Consider the following 26681-nt stretch of genomic DNA (forward strand, 5'->3'; position numbering starts at 1 on the left):
TCCTCACCATCTTTGAGTTAGGGACTGTTGCTACTCCTCTTTTTATGAATAAAGAAGCAGGCTCAGAGAGGTTAAGTAACTTGCCAGAGTCCTCAGCTTTGCCAATGCAGAAACTTCTGTAGCTCAGTCTATTGGAGTTAACAGGTTCTAGCCTGCCTCCTACAAAATAATCTCATGTTTCCTAAACACTTACTATGTGTCAGGTGGTGGTAATAAGTTGAATTGGAATGGTTTAGTCAGGACTCTGTCCACTTCGTGAAGAGATGACAACTCAAACTGAAGAGGCAGAAAGTGGATTTATTGGCTTGCAAAAAATGTTCAGGGTTAGTTTTGCTTCAGGCACGGCTGGATCCAGCAGACAAAAATGTCTCTGAGATTCTCTTTTAGTTCCCTGTGTAGGTTCCAGTCTCACATGGGCAATCCTGTGGTGACAAGACGGTTACCAACAGTGCCAGGCTTGCAACCTTACAGAGGATTAAAAACAGAAGGAAATGCCTTTCTCTGTTGTTTAAACACCCTTCGCCCACCAACCTCTCAAAATTAGCTGTTTGTATAAGATTGGTTTGGCTTGGATCATTTACTCATTCCTTTCCAAATACCTTGGCCAAGGGGCTACAGGGCTCTGGTAGGTCAATCTGGGTTATGTGCTCACCCTGGAGCCACGGGTAGTTAGCATATGGACAGGAAGTGGAGGAGGGCTGAAAACCCAGAGGGCAATTGATGTGCAGTTATCAAAAAAAGTGGGGACGGATACTGGGGAGACAAAAGCAGCAGTGGGGGGTTCTGGGAACATAAAGAAGGGGCACTTAGCTAATAAAGCAAGGGGCTTATTAATTTATGATGGGAAATGTATGCCTGGTTCATGACCCAACTGGACACCCACCTAGGGAACTGCCCTCTTGTCAGTAAGTCCAGCTAGGGGCAGGTTGCTTCAGTAGTATAAAATTAGAACAGATGGAATTACATGTTTCTAAGAAATACTTCCATCAAACTATTTGTGGGCAAACAGGTTCAATTGCAAGGAACAGAAAACCTTAAATTCCAATTATATAAAGAGGATAGAAGTTTATTTATCCTGTAAAGCAAGCCCAGCGGTAAACAGGTCAGGCCTGGTATGGTGGCTCCATGTTTATCACGTACCCAGGCTCCTTCTCACTTGTAGCTCTATCACCATTCACACATAGCTCCTTCTCCTTCACAGTCCAAGTGATGTGTTCAAGTTCCAGCCATCAAGCCCACATTCTAGCCAGCAAAATGGAAGGAGGAGGAGATGGGCACACACTCTTTCAAGGACGATCCCATAAGTTGCTCACGCCCCACAGGCAAAAATTTAGTCAGCAGGTTATACCTATCTGCAAGGGAGGCTGGGAAATGTGTTTATTCTGGGAAGAACAGATACAGGGAGACCACAGGTCTTTGTCAGAAGGGCACCCTAACAGACAGCCCCTTCTAGGCTACAGACTGGCCTAACTAATGGTTGAAGACCAGTTACCTGGAACCCAAGCATCTTTCAAAGGCAACCCTAAATATGTAAGATGTAAGCAACTGCTAATCTTTGTTGCCCTCTTTTTTTATCATCACTCTATTAGCATATTTTAATTTGAAAACGTCCAGTTGCAATTTAATTGCTTCTTCTTCAAATTATAAATTATTTTTCTTAGAAATGAGTATGCTTTCTCTTAAAAAAAAAAGCATGTGTTTCCCGTAAGTAGTGAAACAGTGCCAATATGTATGCTTTCTCCAAACTCATTTTAAACCATAACAGCCTGCTGCATGTCCTTCTATCTTTCTTTCATGATCATTTAGACACATTTGTATGTTTTGTTTGTTTTCACAAAAATGGGTTCTCATGATATACATTACTCTGAAAATTTTTCTTTTTGCTTAAGAAATACATCATGGACATGCCAAGGGTTAAGAGCTAGAGATCTGACTCATTCTTGTTAACAGCTGCACAATGCTCCAGAGTATAGCTGTTATATAAATTATTTGGCCATTCCCTTTGATGGGCTCTCAAGTCATTTCCATTTTTCTGTGACCACAGGCCATGTTGCAGTAAACCTCTTGTACTGATGTCCTTATATCTCAGTGCTCTTAGTTCTTTGAGATGGGGTCTTTGAAGTAGGACTGTTGGGTTAAAAGGTACATTTAAAATTTGTAATCAATATGGCCAGATTACCTTCTAAAAAAGATTGGAACAATCCACTTTCCCACCCACAATGTATGAAAGTTTTCATTTACCCTAATTCTTGCCAGTACCAAAGGTCATTACTCTTCTGATATGTCATTGCTGTCTGATTGATAGGTGACCAATGGTATCTTGTTGCTTTGATTTACATCTTACTGACCACATGTACACATGATCTTCTTTCATATGCTTATTGAAAAGCAGAAAAGCATAATGGTTTAAAGACTCTGGAGTCATTCCATCTGAGTTTGTGTCCTGGCTCAAGATGTGTGACAACCTATTGTATGACTTGGGCAAGTTACTTCATTCCTCTGAGCCCGTTTCCTTAGCTGAAAAACAGGGATATTATCTATTTCATAAGGTAAGTTGTGAGGATTAAAAGACATAATACTTGTAAAGTACCCGAAACTCTATCCAGCACATAGCAAGTACTAAATAAATGGTTAGTGACTATTACTGTTGATCTTTTAGACTTCTTACCTATTGGGTGTTCTCTACTGGTGTGATTGTTTTGTAGTGATCAGTTTGTGGGAACTCTTTGTATATTAGCCATATTAATCTCAATCTGTCACTTATGTTGGAAATATTTCCTCCGTCTATCACGCGTCTTTTATAGATAGATTTGTTTTCCCAAAATTTCTGTTTATGTAGTCAAATATGTCTGTAATTTCCTTTAGAGTTTATAGGTTTCCTGTTTTGCTTATGATCTCCCATCACAATATTATAAAAATAGTCTCCTAAAAATTCTTCAAGTATTTCATTTTAACATTTAAATTTGTAGTCCTTCTGGTATTTTGTGTGTGTGTGTGTGTGTGTGTGTGTGTGTGTGTGTGTGTGATGTGAGGTAGGGATTTGATTGTTCTCCATGCACCTTACTGGAGCTCTATTTATGTAGTAGTTACACATGTCAGATTTAATTTGGAAACTTCATGAAAAGAGAAATTTGGAAGAAAATGTAGTATTTATAGCAGTAAGTAATTGGGTAGTTCTAAATATTAATGGGTTTTTTTTCTCTTAATGGACTCTTCCCCTTCTTTTTTCACATGAAATATTACAGGAAACTCCAACATACAAAATTGGCTATTACTGTTTGACATGGTGAAAGATAACAAAGTAACAAAGTTGAGTAAGATAATGAAGAGCCTTGTAAACAAGGATAAAGTTTTATAATAAAAGTTTAGATTTTATTCTGAAATAATGGGGGGAACAATTAAAAGATTTTAGACACAGGAGTGACACAATCAGCTCTGCAAAGAATGGACTGAAGTATGACAACAGTGGAGGCGGAAACACCACTAAAAGGGCATCACACAAGTCCTAGCAACAGATACTGTTCCCTTGGACAAGGGTGACGGAAATGGAGATGGCTTTGGGGTATATTTACATGACACACCAAGAGAATTTAATGACTAATAGAGATGTCTGGGGTGAGAAAGAAGAGAGGGAAATGTCAAGAATAACGCCCATGTTCTGGTTTGAGAAACAAGGTGGAGGATAGTGCCATTTATCAAGAAAAGGAAACAGTGGAAGAAGAGCAGATTTTGAGGGGAAAATGGTGGGGTTAGTGTAAGTTATCTGTGTTAATTAAGTGGGGGAATATCCAGATAACAGGTGGTCATTCAGATCTGGAGCTCAGGATATATGCCTGGGCTTAAGATAGGAATCTGGAAGTTATCAACATACAGTTGGAAACCACAAAGCCACGGAACTGGATGAGATTTTTCAGAGCATCTATAGGGCAAGAAGGCCTAAGACATAGGAGGGATACTGATTCAGCTGGGGTGCTCTGACTGTAAGCAAAAAAAAATCAACTCTGGCTACTGGGCCTCTGCATATGGTTGTACAGGGGATACCTTGTGCAGCCATAAGTAATTTATTGGAAGGATATGAGGAAGTTCACAAAAATTAGAGAAGCTTAACATTCAAGAAAATCAGGAACGTGGGCAACTGAGGAAACCTCAGTAACAGGAACTTACATGCCTCTTATGTATTACCTTCTGGCAGCATGGGAGAGGGCTAGCTTTCTGAAGGAAAGGTGAGGTGCTACTCTCAAAAAAGGGGGAAAAATAGAGTAGGTAAATGCAGCTGTCTGCTGTTCTATCCCTTGGCTGCCCAGTACATGCATTCTTTAAGAACAATTTTATAAATGACTCCATTCAACATACTGTAGAAAATGAATTCATCTTCTCCCCAGGGGAGATAACCTAAAATAATTTCCAGTTATCACACCCAGTGTCAAGTCTAGATTTCTGGGTGATAGTCATTCTTCTCTAGATCTTAACCCCCTGTCTTGACAATCTACAACTTATGGATTTACTGTTGGATTTACCAACACACCCATATATATTAGTCTGGGGACACTGCCAGCAGAATAGCTCAGTTCCAATGGAGGGGAAGTCTGACTGGGCTAACTTGGATCATGCTCAAACTTCAGCCAGGAAATATGAGAGGTAAAGTACTGAAATGGAGAGAAAGGAGAGGGATAAAAAGGTAAGCTAGGAAATATGGGTAGAGGCTATATAGATCTTATTTCCACAAGTCACAGGGCTGGAGCTGGTAGTTGTCCCTTGGTATGCATGGGGGACTGGTTTTAGGACCCCAGTGGATATGGAAATCTGAGGATGCTTAAGTCCCTTATATAAAATGGCATACTACAGTTGGCCCCCTGTATCTGTGGGTTCCACATCCCCAGATTCAGCTATGGATTTTGATCCACGTTGGTTGAATCCAGGTGCAGAACCTGTGGTTATGGAGAGCCGACTGTGCTTATCTCTTCCTCCTTCACTATACACTATATGTTTTCTTTAGCCAAAGGTATTTGACTAATGGGAACACCCAAACTTTTATTCCTAAAGTATCTGGGGGTTGAAATTTTCCAAGTCTTTTGAATCTTCCCAGATATCAGTGCTCCATAAGTCAGTCTCTTTTCTGATTGCCTTAATTTTCACAAAAGATCTTACCAATGCAGCAAATTCAATCAGCATCATAATTCTGCAACTTGTGGAATCAATCTCCAAGTTCTATTGCAATAATTTACAATTATACATTCCTAACTCAATGGTCTTGGCCTTCCTTGTCCACTTCAAATTGTCCTATGGTCAACAGCTAACTGGTTATCCAAATGTTGCCTCAATAGGTACATGATTCCAAATGACAAGGGGGAGCATCTTTACTAGTTGTTTTGCCATTGCAAATTGCTCATTGTCCTCCTACCCCCACTGCAGCACACACAGAGGAAGTGTTCCTGCTGCCTTTCAGTCTCAGTGCAGTAATCAATTCCAGATCCCCCATGTTCCTGAGGGTTTGACGCCTACTATTTAACTGTTAAAGCAACAGAAACCAGTCATTTGGTTGCAAGCAAGAGAAACCCACTTTGGCTGACAAATAAAAAGGGAACACAACGAAGATATATGGTGGTCTGAGAAACAAAGGAAAATCTGGATAACTAGGCCTTGACAACAGAAACTAGGGCACCTTTGGGGATGTCATTGCATGAACTTTTATATGGTTTCCTTGGGACACTACCATCAGAAGGACTCAGCTCCTATAATTTTGTGTCACCTCTCTCAAGACTCAAAGTCCTGGTGGGAGGGGAATTTAGACTGTACAAGCTTGGATCACACAGTCCAACCTGTCAGCCAGGGAGCATGATGCAAGAATACTGTCATTTATGGTATTCCCACAGAATGGGAAGGAGTAGCATTCCAAAGGAAAAGTGGAGATCTATCACTAAAAAAATGGGGCAATGATTTTTGGCGGGGGAGACAAAAATCAATGGATGTCTGTTATGCCAACATTTAAATGAGAAGAACTAAACCTACAATGGAGCAACAGCCAGGAAGGTAGGAAGAAAATTACACTTGAAGAGTATGCCAAGATGCTGGTGGCAGTTGTTTGTGCTGCTGAAAGTTCAGATATGATGTTTATGTAATGGACTTAACAATAAAAGGCCATTATTGACCTTGACTGCAGCGAGATCAGAATACTCAAAGATTTCAAAGAAAATGAGACTTTTTCCTTCTCTCTGCCTAGTGTGAACCTGCAGTAGAGGTCTTAAAGAGATTAATGTTGGTTGAGAACTGGAATAATCTTTCATGAACACTGAAACTATAAAGTTCATAAGCCAAATATGCTCAGACATTAAAAATTAAGGAAAAATTACTGAGCTCTGAAAGATCCAACAGTCTATCAGTTTGAGTAATGGATGAATATATTTATCTAAATATTCACAAATATAAAGGCAGGTCTTTAAAATTATTTAACAAAACAGGCTCAGTGTTGAGTAACTTGCCAAGGTCAAACAGTAAGCACTAAATTTAATTTTTAAAACTCTTTATTTTAAAATAAAGTTTAAAGTTTAAAATAAAGTTTAATGTTAGTGTAAAATACTCAAATACAGAAATGTATGAAGTCTCATGTAATCTACACTGTTTAAAGAAAGCCATTAATAGATTTTTCTATGCATTATGAACATAAACACATAAATTTTAAAATGAGTTCATAGTACACATTTTTCTAGCAATGGTTTGTTTCACTTAGTAAATCATGGCCATTTTTCCATGCCCATACACAATAAATGTATTTTATTTATTTTAACAGACATGTAGATTTTCTTATATGGCTGAACCATGTATTATGTAATCAATTCTTTGCTGATAGTTTTTTTTGTATATTTTTCTACCATGTAATTAATTTTTATGCTTCTGTAATAACCTAAACATTGTCAGTTCCTGTTCCATTTTATATTCTGGATTGGAAAATAATTTCAGTGTGGCCTTGACCTGTAGTTTAGTATTTGGATCTGTCAAGTTTTGCTATTGGTAGATAGTAGTAATATTAGGACTCAATTTCAAGTAATAGAAACCCAACTCAAAGTAACTTAAGCAAAGAAGGGTATTTATTGGTTCACATAACTGAAAAGTCCAGGGGATATACTTGCTTCAGGCACGGTTGGATCCAGGGGCACAAACATTGTCATCAGGACTCAAGTCTCTCCAACATTTGGCTCTGCTTTCCTCTGTACTGGCTTCATTCTTTGACTGGCTCATTTGATATGGTGGGCCCTGTTGGTCTGAGCTTTTCATCCTACAGAGCTAAGCAACCTCAGTAGAGCTTCTGAGCTTCTTCTCCACAGTTCACTAAACTCTTAGGGTTGGGTATCACTGGACCAGCTTGAATCAAACGACCATTCCTGAACCAATCACTATGGTCAAGGAGATGGACTGTGCTGATTGATCAGGTGTGAATTACATGTCCACCCATGAAACCTAAGATTAGGTCAGATTGAACCACATGGACTGAAAAGAAGGAGAGGAGGTTCCAAGAAACATCAGGGAGTTGTTGCAAAGGGATGGAATTGATGCTGGTCAATCAAAAACAACTGATGTCAATGGTAAGACCAGATACTGAAAAAGTTTAATCTCTGCTCATAAAATTGTATGGTAACAGCTGGCATTGTTCCTTCCTTGACAATAAATGTATTCTGGAAAAAATCATGAGGAGTAAGTTTGTCTTCTAAAAATCATGAGGAGTAAGTTTGTCTTCTACTCAGGAGGCTTGTAATCCATTTGAATGGAATAATCATGTCCAATAGCACACTCTGGATGATACAATAGAGTTTCAATGTAAGTAAACTCAGTGGTCGTGAGTTTGAGAGCCCAACTGTCTTGTTGACATGAAGCAGGACAACCAGCCTCCCACTGGCAAATAGTTCTGTGACGCTCATCAAGTCAGTGGTAACTTTTAAGCTCAGTGGAAAAGTTTTCTTATGTTCCTTTAAGTCTTTTGCCAGGTTGAACTGGTACATTTCTGTGAGTACTGGCAAATCAGATTCATCTCTGTATTACCGTAGAACAGAGGAATGGACAGTGACTTCAATCTGCTCTGCTCTTTCAGATCTGGTAGAAAGGGTCCCAAGTGCTGAAAATGAGCTAATATATATATAGGCATAGAGGCTGACTCTGCAGTTAAAAAAAAAAAAAAGCTGCTGGTCAAAGAGTATACAGCATGGTCCTTCCTGTTGTGAACATTAAGTCCTGGTGGGTGAGGTGCAGGCTGCTTCTGTTCAAAACCTCTTGGTGGAACTGGGTATAAGGTAGACCAAGATCAGCTATAGTCTTCTCAAGGACAGCCAGTCTGATTGCAGCAGTATGTCAAAAAAGCAGGCAAGGGCTGTGTCAGGTAAATAGGCAAGTAAGTAAGGTACTTCCAGCAGGGCCAGCCATATCAATAGCCAGGCTATGATCTAGAAGAACAGGCAGTTTAATATCGAAACTCTGTACATTAGTTTTAACCCTGAGTACTCCAGGGTTAATCCACAGCATTTATTCTGGATACAATTTTCTGATCTTAAAGGGCCAGTCAGGTACAACAACTTTCATTTTCCTGCTCATCTGCCCAAGAACTTTCAGCTCAGGAGAAGGCTATCTCCTTAATCCAGACTTGAGGTTCTGTTTAGGAGTCTATGCTACATCTGGGAGTGATAGGGTTGGGAGAGCCAGGTTCATCAAGGTTGGCCCTACTTTCTTTGGTAATCAAGTCTCCATCTTCTGTAACTCAGCCCATCTCTGAGAATCATCTTATCAACAAGTCAAGGCCTCAGACTGGTTGAATGGTACTGCTGAAAGATGAGATCTGAGGCATGGAGATAGTAAGATACTAGGTTTGAGTTTTACGCTTTTTCCACCATCAATTCTTATACACAGTGTACATCAGACTCTTGAACAGATGATCATCTTTACCTTTAGTCCCTCATTTTGACAGGATTAAAGGGAATGACTGCCAGTGTAGATCAATGTCTTTTTCGGTCAAGTACAGGAGAAAAGAAAATTGAGCTGACATTTTGAAGGCAATAGAAAATCTAAGCTTGTAGATAATTTCTTCTTTACAGATAACAGTTGTATATACAAGCAGGCCAGTCATCAGATTTTATTTGTTGAGGGTGAGCAGTATAGAGTAACCAGACTTAGGCCTTGTTTGATGATTTGTAGACTGACTCATAATCACAATTAGTCTAGAGGATAAGAGACAAAAGATATAAAGAAACATTTCCAACATTTAACCAGTGCATTCGTTAAAGTAGCTGAGGACAGCGGGCCCTTAAGTTGACTCTGAAGAAATGAGACTTTTCTCATGGCACAAATCAAAGTCTACTTGTTCTACATGATCTGGTCTGGGAGGAGTTCATGAATCAAATCCCTCCTGAACAGGTAAGTTGTCTTAATACCTGAGAGTATTTCATGACAAGGAATGAAGTCAGCCACTCTGATTCAGTGTAAAACAATAGTACTGAGACAGATGAAATTCCATGAAAACATCCACAAGGACAGGGGACTGTGGTCTTGTGACATTAGGAAGAAGCAGCAGGAAGCTCTTGAGTCTATTGATAAAATCTTTAGCTGCGGGCTTTGGAGATTTCAAGTCAGTCTACATTTCCAGCAAAAGGTAGATGATATGCAATTTGAGATGCCCACCAAGTAAGCTATCATGGCCTGGTCAAAAGGCCTACCTCCACACATCATTAACATCAACAGCTGATGGTACCAGACATCAAAACACCCATCTTAAAATCTCTCTTGGCTGGAAGAAAATTTTCGAAATGGTCACATTTTAAATCACACAGATGAGAAAGGATGTTCAGAGATTGTCCCTTGTGGATCAGGTATTACATGTAGTTAGAGCTGAGTTTTCATAATTTTGGAGGCTAGGCAGATGTGCCAGTGACTGAGGAATTGTTTTAGCGATTTTTCAAAGGTTATTAGCTCATTTATCCTGGAAACAGCAGTTAAACTGAATAAAAACCAAGAAGTAGTGTAACTGCCACTGGCTGAGTGATAGTGACATAGTCTGAGAAGATGAATAATAACCAGGTACCCTTTTAGGTAATGTTGCCAGTCTTTGAATTCTGCTTTCAGTTTATAGTTATCCCTTGCACATGAAGTAGAGTACCATGGCTGAGGATGGGCGGTCCAATGTACAGTTGCTCTAATATGGCCTCAATGAGACATCAACTTCAGCATCAGCTTCAATACCTGGCGATTCATGTATCCAAGGAGGATCAAGACTTCAAGGTCATGTATTTCAAGTACCACTAGAGCATCTGGTGTTTGTGAAAGAAGCTGGGTAAGGGGGTTTGTCAGTGTAGAGTATGTATGAATTGCTCTCTGGCTATATCAAATCCAGGAATCACTGGAAGTCCATCTGTAGGTAGAGGGCTATTACTCTAGGTCCATTTGATACCACTTTCGGCCCATATGATTACTCTGGGGGGCAAAGATATGCCCATCTTCTTGTACTTTTCTGAGTCTGCCCACAGTAGTATTCCTAAGAACATTCAGCATCAACTGAACGTGGATGGTGTTGGGTAGAGGTACAGAACAGAATGCCATTCAGGTTGAACATACTGTTGTCTAGGGCAGTGGTTTTCAAACTGTGTTCTGAAGAATTCTAGTTGTTGTAAAGAAGTCTCCTTAGGTGTCACCATGGTGGTAAAGTAAGATGCTTGTGGCAGGTTTCAGGCCCCCCACTTCTGCTTCCTCCAGAGCAGCTTCACTTTTACTCTGGGCTTCCATAAAGTTTTCATTCAAAGGGCTTCATGGCCACAAAGCCTTTGGAAAACCAATGATCTAAGAATAAGTTGTTCACAAAATGCTGAAATACAAAAAATAGGTCACAGAAACCAGAAACTGTGTGAGCAAAGCCTGTGGTAAGCCAAGGTGTTTTCCTATTTATTCTTTCCCTAATGTGGGCCACATTACAAAATGAAGTTAACATTCAAATCTGCTACAAATTCAGATTGCCTGAAATTGGGCTTGTAAGTGACTATCAGAGAACAAGGCTATTGGTTTTAAGTGACAATAGTGCTGGGGGTTTTGCAGTCAGCATACAGCTGCAAAATGCATTCATTTCTTTGTTAATATTATTTCAAAAATTCCCTGGCTGGATGACTTCTCTTCAAGTATTATTAAGATCTCAGTGGGCCACAACTCAAATCCTAAGAAAATATCTCCTTCTCACCCCTCCTCCCCCTTTTCTCTATTCTCCTCCTCCCTTCCCTTCCCAGTCTTCTTACCCACCTGAGATGCAATTCCCTTAAACTAGATTTACAGCACAATTCTAAGGACAGAAAAGTATATTGCTAAATGTCATGGAATTCATCTAATTTTGTGGCAGAATTAACTCCCTCATCCCCATCCCATGTATCCCCACAAATCTTCTAGAGGTTTCTTTGACAGAAAGTAAAGGTAACTGTCAAGATGTGGGGCTCTCAGATGAGGAAGACATACAAATTCAAGTAGTTATTGACAAGGCATAAAAAGGGAGGGGGGTTCAAAGATGCTGTTTATTCCTGGGTCTCCAGGGTAATCTGTTGGCAATCAGGAAGCACTGGCTATACTGCTTTAGAGCAGTTTTCCCATTCCACTAAAAGGAATGCTGCAAAAATAACTTTCTGTGCTTGATTAAACTTAGGACACACTGGACCAAACAGCTAAATGAGGCTCTTTACAGCAAGCCTTCTGAGATCCTTTAATACACTACACTGCATTATGAATCAGGGAAGGGGACACATTTACAGTATTTTACCACCTTACTGGACTACAGAAGCTCTATGATATATATTATATGTGTATATCAAATATATACATACACACACATATATATGAACAGTACTGTTCTAAAAAAATTGATGGCTCATTCTATGTAAATATTAGTTTAGGGATAGAGGACCACAGGTAGATCTTGGTGTCCAGGAATATTAGTAAGAATTAAAAAAAAAAAAAAGACATGATATGAACAGGGATCTCCAATCAACTAGGCCATCTTTGGGAAAACCATGAAGATGGATGAAAGATCTAAAAGCATCTCTGTGTTTCATAATGGGTAATCTTGCTGTCAAATGAACATTTTCTTTGTTGACTGGACAGTCTACCACCATGGAAACAGTCTACTCCTAAACGTCAGAGATGCTGTATTGGAATTCTGGTCTAGGTACAGCTATCACAAGATTACATGTATGACATCCTGACTGATTGAAGGCACCAGATCAGGAAGTTGGAAACTTTTCTGGGGTTCCCACTCTCCAGTTATTTTAACACTGGGTAAAACAGAGCCTAAGTTAATTCCAAGGACAGAACTGGACTAGGAGTCAGAAGGCCTGGCCTCTACCACTTTGTAGCTGTGTCACCTTGGATAACCTTTTAAATTTCCATTTCCTCATTTGCAAAAAGGGATTATAATTTGTGTTATTTGATAATTGAGATTAATGCATGTAAAAGTGCTTTGAAACTGTAAAGTGCTATATAAACATAACGGATTACCATATAGGTTCTACCTGGATGTATCAAGAGGCCTTTTCTGGAATCTGATTGGAGCTTTGTGAGATGCTGTTAGGTAAAGGGATTCCTTGGTAGAATTTCTTACATTTGTGTGAAAAGTTCTGGTTCCTGAGTAATCCCAAAGAAGATGCTGTGAGTTCACTGTGCCTTTGTTTTAATCCCAATGGGTCAGAATATCTGCTTGCTCATTCAGTAGGTTACTACAGATTTGACATGGAAAAAGAATGGGGTCCAGATTAGATACTTCCTGAATTTCAATCATTTAAGATAGTGGGGCATGGTCCAATGTGGTTCTCAAAAAGATGTTGCCATTCTTCAGACAGTGCTGATAACTAAAAATCCCCTGGTCCAAATTTATTATGTGTCTCTGAAGGCTTTAACTGAAGAAATGAAATGCACACTCATGGAACAAACAGCCTTTGTTGTGATAAAATAGCTTCAGCTATTTGGCTTGAGGAGTTTGACTTCACTACAAAGGGCTGTGTTGAATCTCGGTAGAACAGGACAGGAGTGGAGGTGAAGGCCACATCATGATGATTTGCTGGATGCCTCCTGGGTCACAGTGGTCCACTGGAATGATGTCTTCTTCAGTAGTAAGGTGGTAGAATCACCATGGGCAAAAATCCAGGTACCAGATCTGTAGGCTGATGGAATAGCACAAAGGTGGTCAGACGGTCCAGGTGAACACTCGGCAACCAGGAGGCACAGGACTGGAGGGGAGAGGGACAAAACATATAAGACAACAAATGCTTGGAATTACAAAGAAAGGACTCTAACACTGGGGTGGGGCTGCTGTCAGCACATCAGCTGCTTGACGGATACTAATTCTTGACAAGCATGGCTTAGAAGCTGACAGATGATAAATGGGGGAAAAAAGCCTTATGATTAACAATCAGTGATGATAAGAACAGAAAGAGTTCTCTGGTAAAGACTGTTTCCTGACTCTTGAGGACAAACTGTCTTGGGAAGCAGCAAATAGGAACTGCCCCAAGTCTCATACTTTGGGGTAGTAATTTGATTGTATTCAGGTTGCTGGGCAGTGGTTGGTGGAGAAAGAAGTGGCTCCAAAGGTGGTATGAGAACTGGATTTAATTTTATATACCAACACCAAAGCAAAGCAAAGGAGATACTGTTGTTCTTCCTTCCCAATGCCTTTCACAAATTGTCTTATGGTCTTGTATTTGTAAAAGCTATCCTTAATTACATTTTCATAAGATTCCATCTTGAGTGCAAGAGAATAAGGTACGCAGGGAATAAGGCCCTGGCCCTTGCACCCCTCTGTAATACCCTATGCAGCAGAGCAGTTTCTCTTTATATATGAGGGCTCCCTAAGTCTCTTTTTTTTTTTTTTGTGGTACGCGGGCCTCTCACTGTTGTGGCCTCTCCCATTGCGAAGCACAGGCTTCGGACGTGCAGGCTCAGCGGCCATGGCTCATGGGCCCAGCTGCTCCGTGGCATGTGGGATCTTCCCGGACCGGGGCACGAACCCGTGTCCCCTGCATTGGCAGGCGGACTCCCAACCACTGCGCCACCAGGGAAGCCCCTCCCTAAGTCTTTTTAGAGTTAGAATTAAAAAATAATAAAGCATGAAATAAAAGAAGAGACATGGCCCAAAACTAGTGACTTTTTCCCTAATCAGGAGTAATTAGGTTATCACATAGCAACTAAGCAAACATTTATTGAGTGCTTATTCTGAGATCGCCTGTTCTCTAAATTCCTTCTTTTTACTAATGCATCATCATATGTGGTAATATGTCTGGGCAAAGATTCCCAAGACAAAGCCCTTGCTTTCACGGGGCTTGCTATCTGGAAAGAGCTAATGCATGCAAAAAAGGACTTTATAAGCTATTTGTATACAAACATAGATAAAAGATAAAAAACAGCACATTATAAAACTTAAAAAAGATAATTTCTGCCTAAAGTTAGGAAATTCATGAAGGAAAGAGCATTTGAGTTGGATATTGAATAAATGGCAGTTTTGATAGGTGAAGAAGCGGAGGAAGGCATTCCAGGGTAGAGAAGAGAGCACAAACAAAAGTGCAGCGATGGTAACGAATAAGGCATTTTGGAAAATGGCAAGTACCGTAGTTCACTGTGGGTGGAGCATCGCCAAAGTTTGCACTGAGAGTGTGGCGAAAATTCAGGTCTCCGAATTCCCAGTAATAGCAATGGTGGCAGTGTTTGCTCAGTCATTGTCTCTTTTCTCAAAGCGAGGAAAACAGTCCCCAAATTCAAAAATAAAAAAATCCAGCTCCCAAGTTCCTGTCACATCTTGATAATCTCTTCCAGGTCCCAGATCCAGTTCTTGAAAATCTGGAAATCTGGAGTCCACGCCGTGACTACACTGAAGGACATCTGTTCCAAGAGCAGAACGCCGTAGTGAAACACTTTCAACCTCCTATCCTGGACAGCTCATGTTTTGTCACAGAATTTCAAGCTTTGAGTTCCAGTTGTTTTTTTCCTCCTTTCTCCTGAGGAAAGCATCTTATCACCACAGTCTTAAGATTCTTTTGAGGTACATCCAGATTTAATTACAAAAGAGCTAAAAGACCAACACATCTTTCTCCAAAACAGTCACTCCTCTGGAATTGAGATCCTTTGTCTCTGCCCTCTAGGTAAAGGTAACAGTCAATTGATTTTTTCCCAGATGTTTGTATGAAATAGCAGAACCGGCTAACACCTAACAAACAAAACACTTAAGTGGGTTTGTGTTTGCTTGCTTAGAACTGTACCACTGGTAAGCACCACTCCACAAATTGAAAATGTTTGAAATCCAAGTGTTCAAACATTTCTATAGTGTTTGCTGGATAATGGCCTGGAATTTGATAAAAGCAGCTGACAATTAACAAAGAAGCAAAAACTGGCATTTTGGCCATCTTAGTAACACACTTGCAAGCAAAGAGAATACAAAGCAGGCTGGAGGCGGGGGGAAAGTTAGGTTTGAAACACTTGCAATCTACTGATTTTGAGGTTCAGCAGACATTCTAACAAAACTTTTCAGAGAATGTTAACCTTCAATTAATAAAGACAAACCCCCAAACATCTTCAGGAATTCCATGCCTGGTTCAGTTTGTTCCAGTCAGCCAGCTTGCTAAAAATCCACCTGCACCATTAATTAGCTGGACTTGGCAGCACCATTTAAAAATAAGCCTGCTCACTACCAACCACACAAACTAAGAATATAAAATAGGAGCAAGTAACGGATGGCAGCCATGGTCATGGAAAATGGTCAATGAAACAGAAAGGTAGTCAGGCACCAGAAAATAAAAAGTTGTTGGGCCAAAGATTAAACAGGCTTCTTGATACTAGAGAACACATCCACTCCTACTTTTAGCTGCTTTATATTGGGTGCCACTGTACCATATGCGTCAGCCACCTTTCAGGCAACCCATGGTGAAAAGACTCAGAATAGAAACCAAGCAGTGGAGTGTTGTAACCCCGAATACCCACTATGCATAGAACAGCTCACATATCCCAGGGATTCAACAGGGGCTTCAAATTGGTTGTGACGGGTCCCGAATGACATCTAGGCCTCAGTTTCCTCCTTGTGGCAAGTGAATTGTGGTTCTTAACTCTTCTGGGTCACAGCCCCCTCTGAAAACTTGCTGCCGATGGATCCTCATTCCCCTAAAATGCATATTCCCACTAATTTTTGCACACGATTTCAGGGAATTTGGGAATATCCAACTCCAATCCAAGGTTCCCAGGTTCAAAATCCAAGGATTGGACAATTGCTAAGTTTTCTTACAACTCAAGACAAACAAAAAAAAAGCCAACCATTACGAACAATAATCATCCCTTACATTCACCGACGCTTTATAGTTTACAAAGCGCTTTCAATCCCACAAACGTTGATAGAGGAGGAAACTGAGGCGCAGACAAATTACCAAGTGACTTGCCTAAGGTCACTCGGCCAGCTGGTGGCTAGGCCCGGAAGCAAACCCAGCTCTTCCGACTCCGGAGCTTGTCTCTCCACCCCGGAGCTGCCGCCAAAGCTCCCGCCCCTCACTAGGGCGGCATAAGGAGAAAAAGGCAAAGTAGGAAGCCCACCACCAACCATCCCCCGGCCCCCTCCTGCCCGCCCAACTGGGTCCTTGCAGGCCCCGAAGGGTGGCGCCAGGCCTCCAGGCCGGCCCCGGCCACCCCAGCTTCCCCGGCCGCGCCAAATCCCGCCGCCTCCCCGGGAGCGGGGCGGAGCAGCTGCCCGCCACCGCCGACCACCCGGACGACTCCTCGTCGAATCGCAAACGCATAGGCCGCCGCCCGAGTTCTGCGTACAAGAAGAAAGACGCGGCGCGAGCGCCAACGGCCACCGGGCGCGCGCCGCGGCGGCCGGGCCTGCGCCCCAAGAGCTGGATGCCAGAGCAGGAGAAAGAGCCGCCAACCGATCGCTCGATCGACCGCGCGCCCGCTCCTTCGCCCTACCAGACCGGGAAGGGGGGGAGGGCGCGCCAGGGCTTCTTCGAGTTAGGGGCCTGACTCCCCGGCGACGAGACAAGATGGCTCCTCCGGTCCGCGCCGCAGCTGCCGTCCCGGCTGCGTCGCTCGGCCCGCCCCCGGTACTGTTTCTTTAAATGGCGGAGAGGGTCAAGAAAGCAGGAAGAGAGGCGCGCGCACTCACGTGACAAGGGAGTGCCCGGCTAACAAAATCCGGTCACGTGGAGACACGCTACCCACCAATCAGGAGGCTTCGCATCAGGGCGGGGGCGGGAGGAGGGGCGGCTCTGTGATTGGCCGAGTGCGCCGCGGAGGCCTCGGGGGCTTGGGGCGTCGGGGAGTGCGCGAGGCGGCCCGGGTTGTGTGCACTGGCGGAGACAAAGCGGTGGCTGAGGTGGCAGTGGCGGCAGCGGCAGCGGCGGCGGAGCAGCCCTAAACGCCGAAGTTTGTGGTGCTGAGTCCGGTCACCATCTCATCCAACGCGGCGCGCGGGCGGCTGGTTTCGCGGCGGCGGCGGCGGCAGCGGCGGAGGCGGAGGCGGCGGCAGCACATGGTTCCAAGAGCGCGCTGCGGTTGTTGGGTTCCAATTCCGTGGGGAGGGACAAAGGCAGCTGTGAGCGCCGGGCAACGCCCGGTCGGGTGGTGCGCTCGCCACTGTCCTCGATCCGGGCCTTGAAAGCTGGGACTAACTCCTCCGTGAGGAGGAGACCACGGGACCGAGGCCCAGTCAGGGCCTTAAAGGCTGAGGCCGGTGTCTGAGGGAAGTGGGGGAGGGGCGCGGCCCGCCTGAGTTAATTTGGGCGGGTCAATTCTGTGGCTACTTAGTGGGTCATTGTGAGGTAATTTGACCCACTACCCTGACGAAATTGGGGCACACAGCAAGCTAGGTTTGGTCCGGGCTTTGAAAACAGAAATCGGTCTTCAGCGCTTAGGAGATCTTTAAGTTAGGAGGTGGTGAAGCCGGAACTAACGCCATATGCACTTCATCAACATCGTGGTCACCAGTCTGGGGCTAATTTAAGGATCCTGGGATCATTGATGGCGAAGACATGGGTGGTTGTCCAGTTTTATGACTGAAGTTGCTAAATTTCCGGATTGGTAAATTTCCTCACAGGAAATTTAGAGGAACAACAACAAAAAAGGCTCGAAGAACATGAAGATGGAGCAGTAATTAAAACACCAACTCCAGTATCATCTACTCAAGGACCGACCACATTCCACTCCGTGAACTGTCACAAATTAACGCTGAAGCTCCTTAAGACTACACGTTTATGACGTAGTTCCTTCCAAGATATTACATCAGAGTCATTGAGAAGATTAAAAAAAATGTAAAGGAGAAATCGATTTTTGTTTTAGACATCTTTTTGAATATATCTTGGTTAGATACTAGATAACCTTGTTTAACTAAGGAGCACAGATTTACCAACCTTTACTGGAAGGAATCCTGAAAAATCTGTTCCATTGTAAGCTTATAGTTCCCAGTTAGTGGGTAAAGAGCTGGAGACCTCATTGCACTCATGGCTTTCACAAATTACAGCAGTCTGAATCGAGCTCAGCTAACGTTTGACTATCTACACACAAATTCGTAAGTATCCTATAGGTGCCACTGAGATCACTGATAACTCGTTGCTTGATATTAATATGGAAATCCTTTTCCCAGAAAATTTTGCATTTTTACTTTTTGGGATGTGTCACTGGATGAGTCTTGAGCTCTTTATGGAAGAACTGAGATCAGTGAAATGTTTGTTGCTAATCCAGAAGAATATGATCTTCCTCTATTGAATCAAAATTTATTTGATCAAATGCAAGCTAGCTCCTTGAAGTCAGTATATTGAGTTGTTTCATTCAAGTGTTTGATAGGAATCCAACAAGTACTGTTCTTTGGATCGCCAAAAGTTGGACTATTCTAGTATCAACTCCTTCTTCTCTTTGGTGATGACAGCCAAAACAGTTGGCTTCTAACAAGTCTTTTCTTTCTAAGAAGGAAAAAAGAAAAAAAAAGGAATGAAGACGTTTAAATGGCAACTTGTGAGAAGAAATTTTTTCCCCAGAAAACAGGTGGTTTTATTTTTCTGGGAAATTCATCCTCATCCACTGTAGTTTTTATATGCTAAGCAGGAAGTGATAACTTGGTTGAACCCGTGATTTAAATAGCCTTTCCCCAAAATGTATGCAAATCATTGAACACATACTGTGTTCATAGTTCTTGAGTTTGTGAGGAGATTACCATCACTCCACATTGGTCTGGAATGTTTTAGGGTTAATCCTTATGCCCACTCTTTTGGAAGTGATGCAGTGGGGGTATAACTACTTAGTCCTTTAGTACATTCATTTGGCACTTTTGAGATGAAGGTAAGTATTTTCTCATTTTGGTACCTGGAGAGGTGGCGAGCAGCTAAATGAATGGCCCAGAGTTCAGAAGAACCACCTTCAGGGTTGAGAACATAGACTTCAGTTATCTAGTAATAGTACAATAACTTAGCCTTTTACGGGAAAGAACCACATATTTGTGATAACGCCTGTAATTTTTTTTTAATCCAAAATATGTTTATTGGGATGGTTTCCCATTCATCTTGATTCTGGGGGCTTTTAGTGCCGCTTCCGTCTGAAGGAGCATTCTTCCGTAAGCCTTGCTTTTCCTTCTGTAGGCTGACAGAGGACAGTAGAGTAGCCAACACACAAAACTACTGTTTGTGCATGGCTAAAGATGGTGGTGATTTTATAGCATCCTGGGCATTTCACATCCATGAAATAGGAACTGAGGCTCTGCACCAGGTGCTTCGTCTTGTGTTTCCTCTTTTCTGGAGAGGGATGAAGGAGATCCTTTGTGAGAGGCATGATCTTGTGGGGAGGCCATCACTGTTGGAAAGGACGTCTGTAATTTTTTTGTTTGCTGTTTTTCCTATCGAGGAAATCAAAATTTTCTGAGTAGTGAAGCGAGTTGCCAAATGAGAACCTGGTTTTGTTTTGTTTAGGAAGATTCTTACTGAACTAGAGTGTTTAAGTAGGTATTGCAGAGTCACCTAGGTGAATTCTCAAGCTGTGGATAATGAATCTGAAATCCAGCTAGATAAGGTCTCTGATCAAAAGTTATACCCATCTAGCTCATAGTATAGCCAAGGGCAGTATCCTTTAGTATCCTTTTGTGTATTTGAACTGCCACGTTAAGAACAAGTAGTGGAAGGCCACTTAGATGTTCACGGATGATTGTGTTTGTTAAATTCAGTTGTGAATTTTGGAATGAGGGGCCAAAACACTGATATTCTTGGAAGACCATAACGAGAGTTCAGAAACTAGGTTCTTGTTCCAGCTTCCCCAAAGACTTTATTTGATAATAAAATGATAGTAACAACAGTTAAGTGCTTCATGCCAGTCACTTTTAAACATGGTCTAAAGTAATCTTTATAGCAGCCCTACTGGAATAAGGGTTATTCCTATTTTGCATTTGAGGAGACTGAGGCTCAAAGAGATTAAGTTACATGCGAAAGGTTACACAGCTGCTAAGTGGCAGATGTAAGGCACCAAGATTGAAGGCAGTAAGATTTATCTGGCCACATGGTTAGTGCTTTTAACCATTAGGCAAGACCTCCTACTGGAGTCAGTTTTACCTTGTTTCCTTGTCTATACAGCAGAGGGTTTACTTACCACTTTAAAAGTCTTCAATTTTAGTTTATCTCGAACCTTTTATTTGAGGATTCTGGGATATTTCTCTGTATTTCTTTTGCTATTTTATAGTTTGTTAATAGAACAGAGCAAAGGCAAAGAATTGAACCTCAGTTGAGTCACTTGTTTGAAATTGGAGAATTTTCTGGGAATTTGACTTACCGTGTTGAATTGGAACCACTTGCTTGCATAAGCATTTTGAGGGCTGGATGTATCATTTTGGAAGCTCTGGAGTTTATTACCTGGATCACACCTTAGAAGTTGTTTACTTCTGAATGTGTCCAGTCCTGCCAGAAGAAAATATGAACCCCCGAACACCTAGATAAGTTTTTGGTTTGTAGCCAATTTCAGGACCGTTCTTTATTGTGACTTGACTGGAAGTTCATTTCTAGAGGAAACAAATTTTTAATTTTCATAAAATGTGACTTGTTAATCATAATGACGGTAGATACATCTCCTCTGGGTTAAATGATGCAGTGTTAACCTTTGGAGAAGGGAGGACTTGCCTTCTGCTTTATTCTAATTAAAAAAAAAAAAGACCATTTTAGGGTGTCTGACATCTACAATATTGCCATATTGAATTGTGAAAAAAGTGACCCTTTATCTCCCATTTAGCAGAGTCCAGGATAGAAATCAGTGTGGTGCAGTAAAAAGAGCATGGGCTTGGGAGCCAGCCAAGCTTATGTTTGACTGCTTCCTGGCTGTGCCCTTGGGTAGGTCAACTTATCTGAGCCTCAGTTTCTTCATGTACAAAATGGGGCTAATCTGACAATGTTTATGAGAATTATGTAAAATAATGTTTATAAGGTAATTAGTTCCCATATGGTTCACAGTAAATATTGAATAAATGGTGACAGTTATTTGTTTTATTTATAATATTACCTCATATAAACCAAAAGTTGGTCAGTGTGGTAGCTACTTGCTGTTTGGTGGTAGTCATTAGGCAGATTAATTTTTAGTAAATTCTGGAGCATCTGTTGGAGATGATAAACCCCTGCCTTAAATTTTTTAATTTTTTTTGTGTTAGGTCTACAGTAACTGTTGATGGTTATTCTCTTGATTATATCAGCATTAAGGTTTGAAGCAGGCCTGGGAAATTCTAACATGAAGGTCTTAGGCTAATTTGTTTTAATATTGCATGTTGCTCATATGAAATGATTGAAGTTACAATTAACTTCAATCAATGAACTACTAAATGTAGTTTTATGCTGTTACTGCTCTTCGGTGATGGATTTTGTGACTGCTACTAAAATGTTCACGAGTAGTCAAGGGCCAGATACCAGATGTAGCGATGGTAGTGATGTTCCTTTGGCATAAGGGGCGTATCTTAAATCACTCTGTATGCAGTATTGCTAAGTGCTCTGATAGAGCAGGGTGCTTATGTATAAGATGCCTGTTTTCTATGTCTCTTTGTGTCTGCACATTTAATAACTTATTATCTTGGCCATATATTTTTGGGTTGTTTTCTTGGTATGTGAAGTGAATGTAAAGGAACCTTTCATCTCTAGAGACCATATATCTTATAATTTATAATCCTCTTGAAATGTGGGTTCACATTCTGACTATGTTAAAGCCATTAGAATGTAGAATGGTTGCTCTAGAATTTTTATCTTTATTTTCTAGCAGTTAAGGCAATTAACTCTTAACAGCATATCCAAGAATTCAGCAGAAGCTATCACTGTATGATGGGGTTATGGATAATCTATGGCTTTAAATTCAGGCTGAATATAAATAGACCATTTTCCTTACATAATGAGTAGATTTACACTTGAATTTGTCACTGGAAATGCTGAGCTGCAAAGTTATTTTGATCGTAGCACAAATGGTATAAAAGCCACAATCAGTTGAAAGTGAAAGAGGTTGTTAAAAATCTTTGTCTTTTTCCAGATGGTTGATCTTTCTTGGATCACATGCAAAGAATCTTTAGGTCTGTGAAGAAAATAATTTCCTTTGATACTTATACAGATATCTCTATCTCAACTGCCAGCTAGCAATGAGTACACCTCTTTGAATGTTATTTGAAAAAAAGGGGAGAGCTTACACAGTTGGTACGTTTTTGGTTCTTATGAATTTAAGAGATACTTAGAACTTTGGCTTTAGCATTTGTTAGTAGGATCAGTTATTCACTTGGAGGTTTGGAGAAGAATCTGAGTGTTGTCTCTGACCTTACCAACAGTTGTCACAAAAGGCTCCTTTTATGATGTGTCAGCACACATCACAAAAGCACCCCTTAGCTACATTTTAAAGTATCTGTTAACTTATCTGAAATATGTATTGTGGAACAGCATTGATACTGTGCGGAACAGCAAAGACATTTGGAATGTTTTCTTTAGATTCTAAATGTACAAGACACTTTTCTAAGCATTGTGTAGAAAGCAGTAAAAACTTAGCCAGAAGTGCTCTTTGTGCTTGCCCTTTTGAGATATTATTGAATTCTAAATGTCTTTAATTTTCATGTGAAACAATCAGAAATATGTATTGGTGAGAAGCAATTGCTGTTTCTGTTTTTGATTTCTTTGCCCTGATGGCAAAGGTATCAGAATTAGTTTTCCAGATTATTGATATTCACCATTGTCACTACCAAAGGCCAGATAATCCCAAAGATTTCTACATACAAATTGTAGTCTCATTCTTACTAAGATTGTACTCTTGTTTTTTTTTCCAGGAGCTATATTTCTGATATTCCTTGACTTCAAATACAAATTCTTTTTGAAATGAGAAATATTGCAGTAGAATTTGTTACTTTACATTTTAGCCTTCAAAATTAAAAAGAAAATTTAGGGGGCTTCCCTGGTGGCGCAGTGGTTGAGAGTCCGCCTGCCAATGCAGGGGACACAGGTTCGTGCCCTGGTCCGGGAAGATCCCACATGCGGCAGAGCGGCTGGGCCCGTGAGCCATGGCCGCTGAGCCTGCGCGTCTGGAGCCTGTGCTCCGCAGCGGGAGAGGCCACAACAGTGAGAGGCCCGCGTACCGCAAAAAAAAAAAAAAATTAAAAAGAAAATTTAGAGTATAGAAAACTAATTCACTTTATAAGTTTCTTAGTCATTGCTTAGTCAGACAGGAAGATGATTGGTTGAAAGCTTGAAAACAAAGATTTAACTTATATTACCATCATCAAATCACTTTAATTTTCCAGCTTATTTTCCCTATTTAATTAGTTGAAGTAATCAGAATATTTTTTTGTTTCTTCAATTGATAATTTGAAGAATTTAAGGTGATGATTTTAGAGACAAATTTTTTTTAATGAGTTTGTCTTTATTTATTTAAATTAATTAATTTATTTTTGGCTGCGTTGGGTCTTCGTTGCTGCGCACAGGCTTTCTCTAGTTGTGGTGAGCTGTGGTTACTCCTGGTTGTGGTGCACGGGTTTCTCATTGCAGTGGCTTCTCTTGTTGTGGAGCAAGGATTCTAGGCACGTGGGTTTCAGTAGTTGTGGCTTGTGGGCTCTAGAGTGCAGGCTCAGTAGTTGTGGCGCATGGGCTTATTTGCTCCGTGACATGTGGCATCTTCCTGGACCAGGGCTTGAACCTGTGTCCCCTGCATTGGCAGGTGGATTCTGTTTTTTTTTTAATATTTTAAAAATTATTTTAAATTTTATTTATTTATTTTTTAACATCTTTATTGGAGTATAATTGCTTTACAGTGGTGTGTTAGTTTCTGCTGTATAACAAAGTGAATCAGCTGTACATATACATATATCCCCATATCTCTTCCCTCTTGCGTCTCCCTCCCTCCCACCCTCCCTATCCCACCCCTCTAGGTGGTCACAAAGCACTGAGCTGATCTCCCTGTGCTATGCAGCTGCTTCCCACCAGCTATTGGTTTTACATTTGGTAGTGTATATATGTCTATGCCACTCCCTCAGTTTGTCCCAGCTTACCCTTCCCCCTCCCCGTGTTCTCAAGTCCATTCTCTAGTAGGTCTGTGTCTTTATTCTTGTCCTGCCCCTAGGTTCTTCATGACCTTTTTTTTTTTTTTTAGATTCCATATATATGTGTTAGCATACGGTATTTGTTTTTCTCTTTCTGACTGACTTCACTCTGTATGACAGACTTCAGGTGCATCCACCTCACTACAAATAACTCGGTTTCATTTCTTTTTATGGCTGAGTAATATTCCACCATATATATGTGCCACATCTTCTTTATCCATTCATCTGTCGATGGACACTTAGGTTGCTTCCATGTCCTGGCTGTTGTAAATAGAGCTGCAGTGAACATTGTGGTACATGACTCTTTTTGAATTATGGTTTTCTCAGGGTATATGCCCAGTAGTGGGATTGCTGGGTTGTATGGTAGTGCTATTTTTAGTTTTTAAGGAACCTGCATACTGTTCTCCATAGTGGCTGTATCAATTTACATTCCCACCAACAGTGCAAGAGGGTTCCCTTTTCTCCACACCCTCTCCAGCATTTATTGTTTGTAGATTTTTGGTTGATGGCCATTCTCACTGGTGTGAGGTGATACCTCATTGTAATTTTGATTCGCATTTCTCTAATGATTAATGATGTTGAGCATCCTTTCATGTGTTTGTTGGCAATCTGTATATCTTCTTTGGAGAAATGTCTATGTAGGTCTTCTGCCCAGTTTTGGATTGGGTTGTTTGTTTTTTTGATACTGAGCTGCATGAGCTGCTTGTAAATTTTGGAGATTAATCCTTTGTCAGTTGCTCCATTTGCAAATATTTTCTCCCATTCTGAGGGTTGTCGTTTTGTCTTGTTTATGGTTTCCTTTGCTGTGCAAAAGCTTTTGAGTTTCATTAGGTCCCATTTGTTTATTTTTGTTTTTATTTCCATTTCTGTAGGAAGTGGGTCAAAAAGGATCTTGCTGTGATTTATGTCATAGAGTGTTCTGACGGGTGGATTCTTAACCACTGTGCCACCAGAGAAGCCCTTGGAGACACATTTTTAAAATAAATAAAGATATGGATGTTTCTTGCAGGTGTTTTTCCTTGCAAAATTGTGGGGGGTTTTCTTCATGTAAAATAATTAAGAATTGGATTTTAGTCAGAAGAATTTGAGCTCTGTTAGGGGACTTGGAGATAAAATTTCTACATTTTGTTAATACATCATGGTACTGCCTTTGGATCAGCAGCAGATATATTCACTGATCTCATGGGAAAAAGTTCTTCCTAAAATTCCAAGAACTGGTAGTTTTAATTAAAAATTTGCATTTATAAAAATTTGAAGATTTACTTGAGGAAAAAACCAGTGTTCCTGGACACTTGAAATTTGGGTATTTATTTTATAAACAAGCGTTTTACAATTTGTTTTGAACAATATAGTAAGTGTTCATAGATCCTAGACACTGCTTATTTAGTATTGGTATATTTCATTCTCAATTTTTAGAAATTTTCACTTTATCTATTGGCTGAAACTTTACATACAAAAAAATCAACTGGAATAACATGGTTATTTTTGAAAAATTGATGATGGTAATATGTGGGTTAATGCTTTTATATTTTCTTTAATCAAAAGTCAGAGTTTCAGGACTCCCCTGGAGGTCCAGTTGTTAAGTCTCCGCACTTCCACTGCAGGGGGCACAGGTTCCATCCCTGGTCAAGGAACTAGGGTCCCACATGCCACAAGGTGTGGCCAAAGAAGAAAAATGTTAGAGTTTCTAGGTGGTTCTAGGTAGACACATCTACTTTTATATCTAACGAGGACTATTATGGGAAACAGCACAAATTAAAGAAGGTGTAAATGGAGGAAGAAATGTAAGGAGACATCTTACACATAAACATCATCTTTATTGAATTCTGAATAACATGGTAATTGTGAACTTATCCCACTCACATTTTGAGCAGCCTCCTAGAGGAGGAGATGACCATTGGCTACCCTCCTTGAAAGGGCTAACTTGAACAAGGGCCCTAGGAGGCCACACCAAGCCCTTATCCTCTTAGGATAAGGAGGAATTGTTTAAGAGGGTCTTGGATTCCTTTCTTTAATGTGGAGAAAGTTTTGTTTTTGGCCAGAATCAGGGAATGTCAAGAAATGGATTATTTTCTTTCTCCCCACTTTCAAATGGGGTATTTTTGCTTATAAATTGCACAAAACTGAA

General features: G+C 40.9%; 2 protein-coding genes and 1 long non-coding RNA gene across 7 annotated transcripts in view; 1 reads left to right on the plus strand and 2 right to left on the minus strand.

Annotated features, from left to right (window-relative positions):
- Positions 1 to 7226: 7226 nt before the first annotated feature.
- On the minus strand, positions 7227 to 17067 carry LOC114897050. Of its 2 annotated transcripts, XR_003793990.1 has the most exons (3): positions 14606 to 17066; positions 12519 to 13232; positions 7227 to 10837 (listed from the first exon to the last, which is right to left on the minus strand). It is a non-coding gene; the product is annotated as an uncharacterized LOC114897050 (long non-coding RNA). The 2 variants fall into 2 exon arrangements; XR_003793989.1 differs by having other exon boundaries at positions 7227 to 13232; positions 14606 to 17067.
- A 233-nt stretch (positions 17068 to 17300) lies between these two features.
- MORC2 (MORC family CW-type zinc finger 2) overlaps positions 17301 to 26681 on the plus strand; it is a 40085-nt gene continuing 30704 nt past the window's right edge. For 2 of the 4 annotated variants that reach the window (XM_029227458.1, XM_029227465.1), the window contains exon 1: positions 17301 to 18544. In XM_029227458.1, coding sequence (XP_029083291.1) covers positions 18477 to 18544 — 68 coding nt within the window. In that variant the 5' untranslated portion in view covers positions 17301 to 18476. The remainder of the gene's footprint in view (positions 18545 to 26681) is intronic. The other 2 variants (XM_029227474.1, XM_029227483.1) reach the window with 2 other exon arrangements.
- On the minus strand, positions 19548 to 19998 carry LOC114898273 (40S ribosomal protein S27-like). The gene has a single exon (XM_029227499.1). The coding sequence runs from the start codon at positions 19795 to 19797 to the stop codon at positions 19549 to 19551; it is 249 nt and encodes an 82-aa protein (XP_029083332.1). The 5' UTR covers positions 19798 to 19998; the 3' UTR covers position 19548.

The sequence above is a fragment of the Monodon monoceros genome, unplaced genomic scaffold, assembly GCF_005190385.1.
Source record: "Monodon monoceros isolate NGI ecotype Baffin Bay Population unplaced genomic scaffold, NGI_Narwhal_1 Super_Scaffold_1, whole genome shotgun sequence".
NCBI lineage: Eukaryota > Metazoa > Chordata > Mammalia > Artiodactyla > Monodontidae > Monodon > Monodon monoceros.

Bases quoted from the DNA above. Each gene is read 5' to 3' on its own strand.
- LOC114898273 (XM_029227499.1), bottom strand. From the start codon at position 19,797: ATGCCTCTCACAAAGGATCTCCTTCATCCCTCTCCAGAAAAGAGGAAA.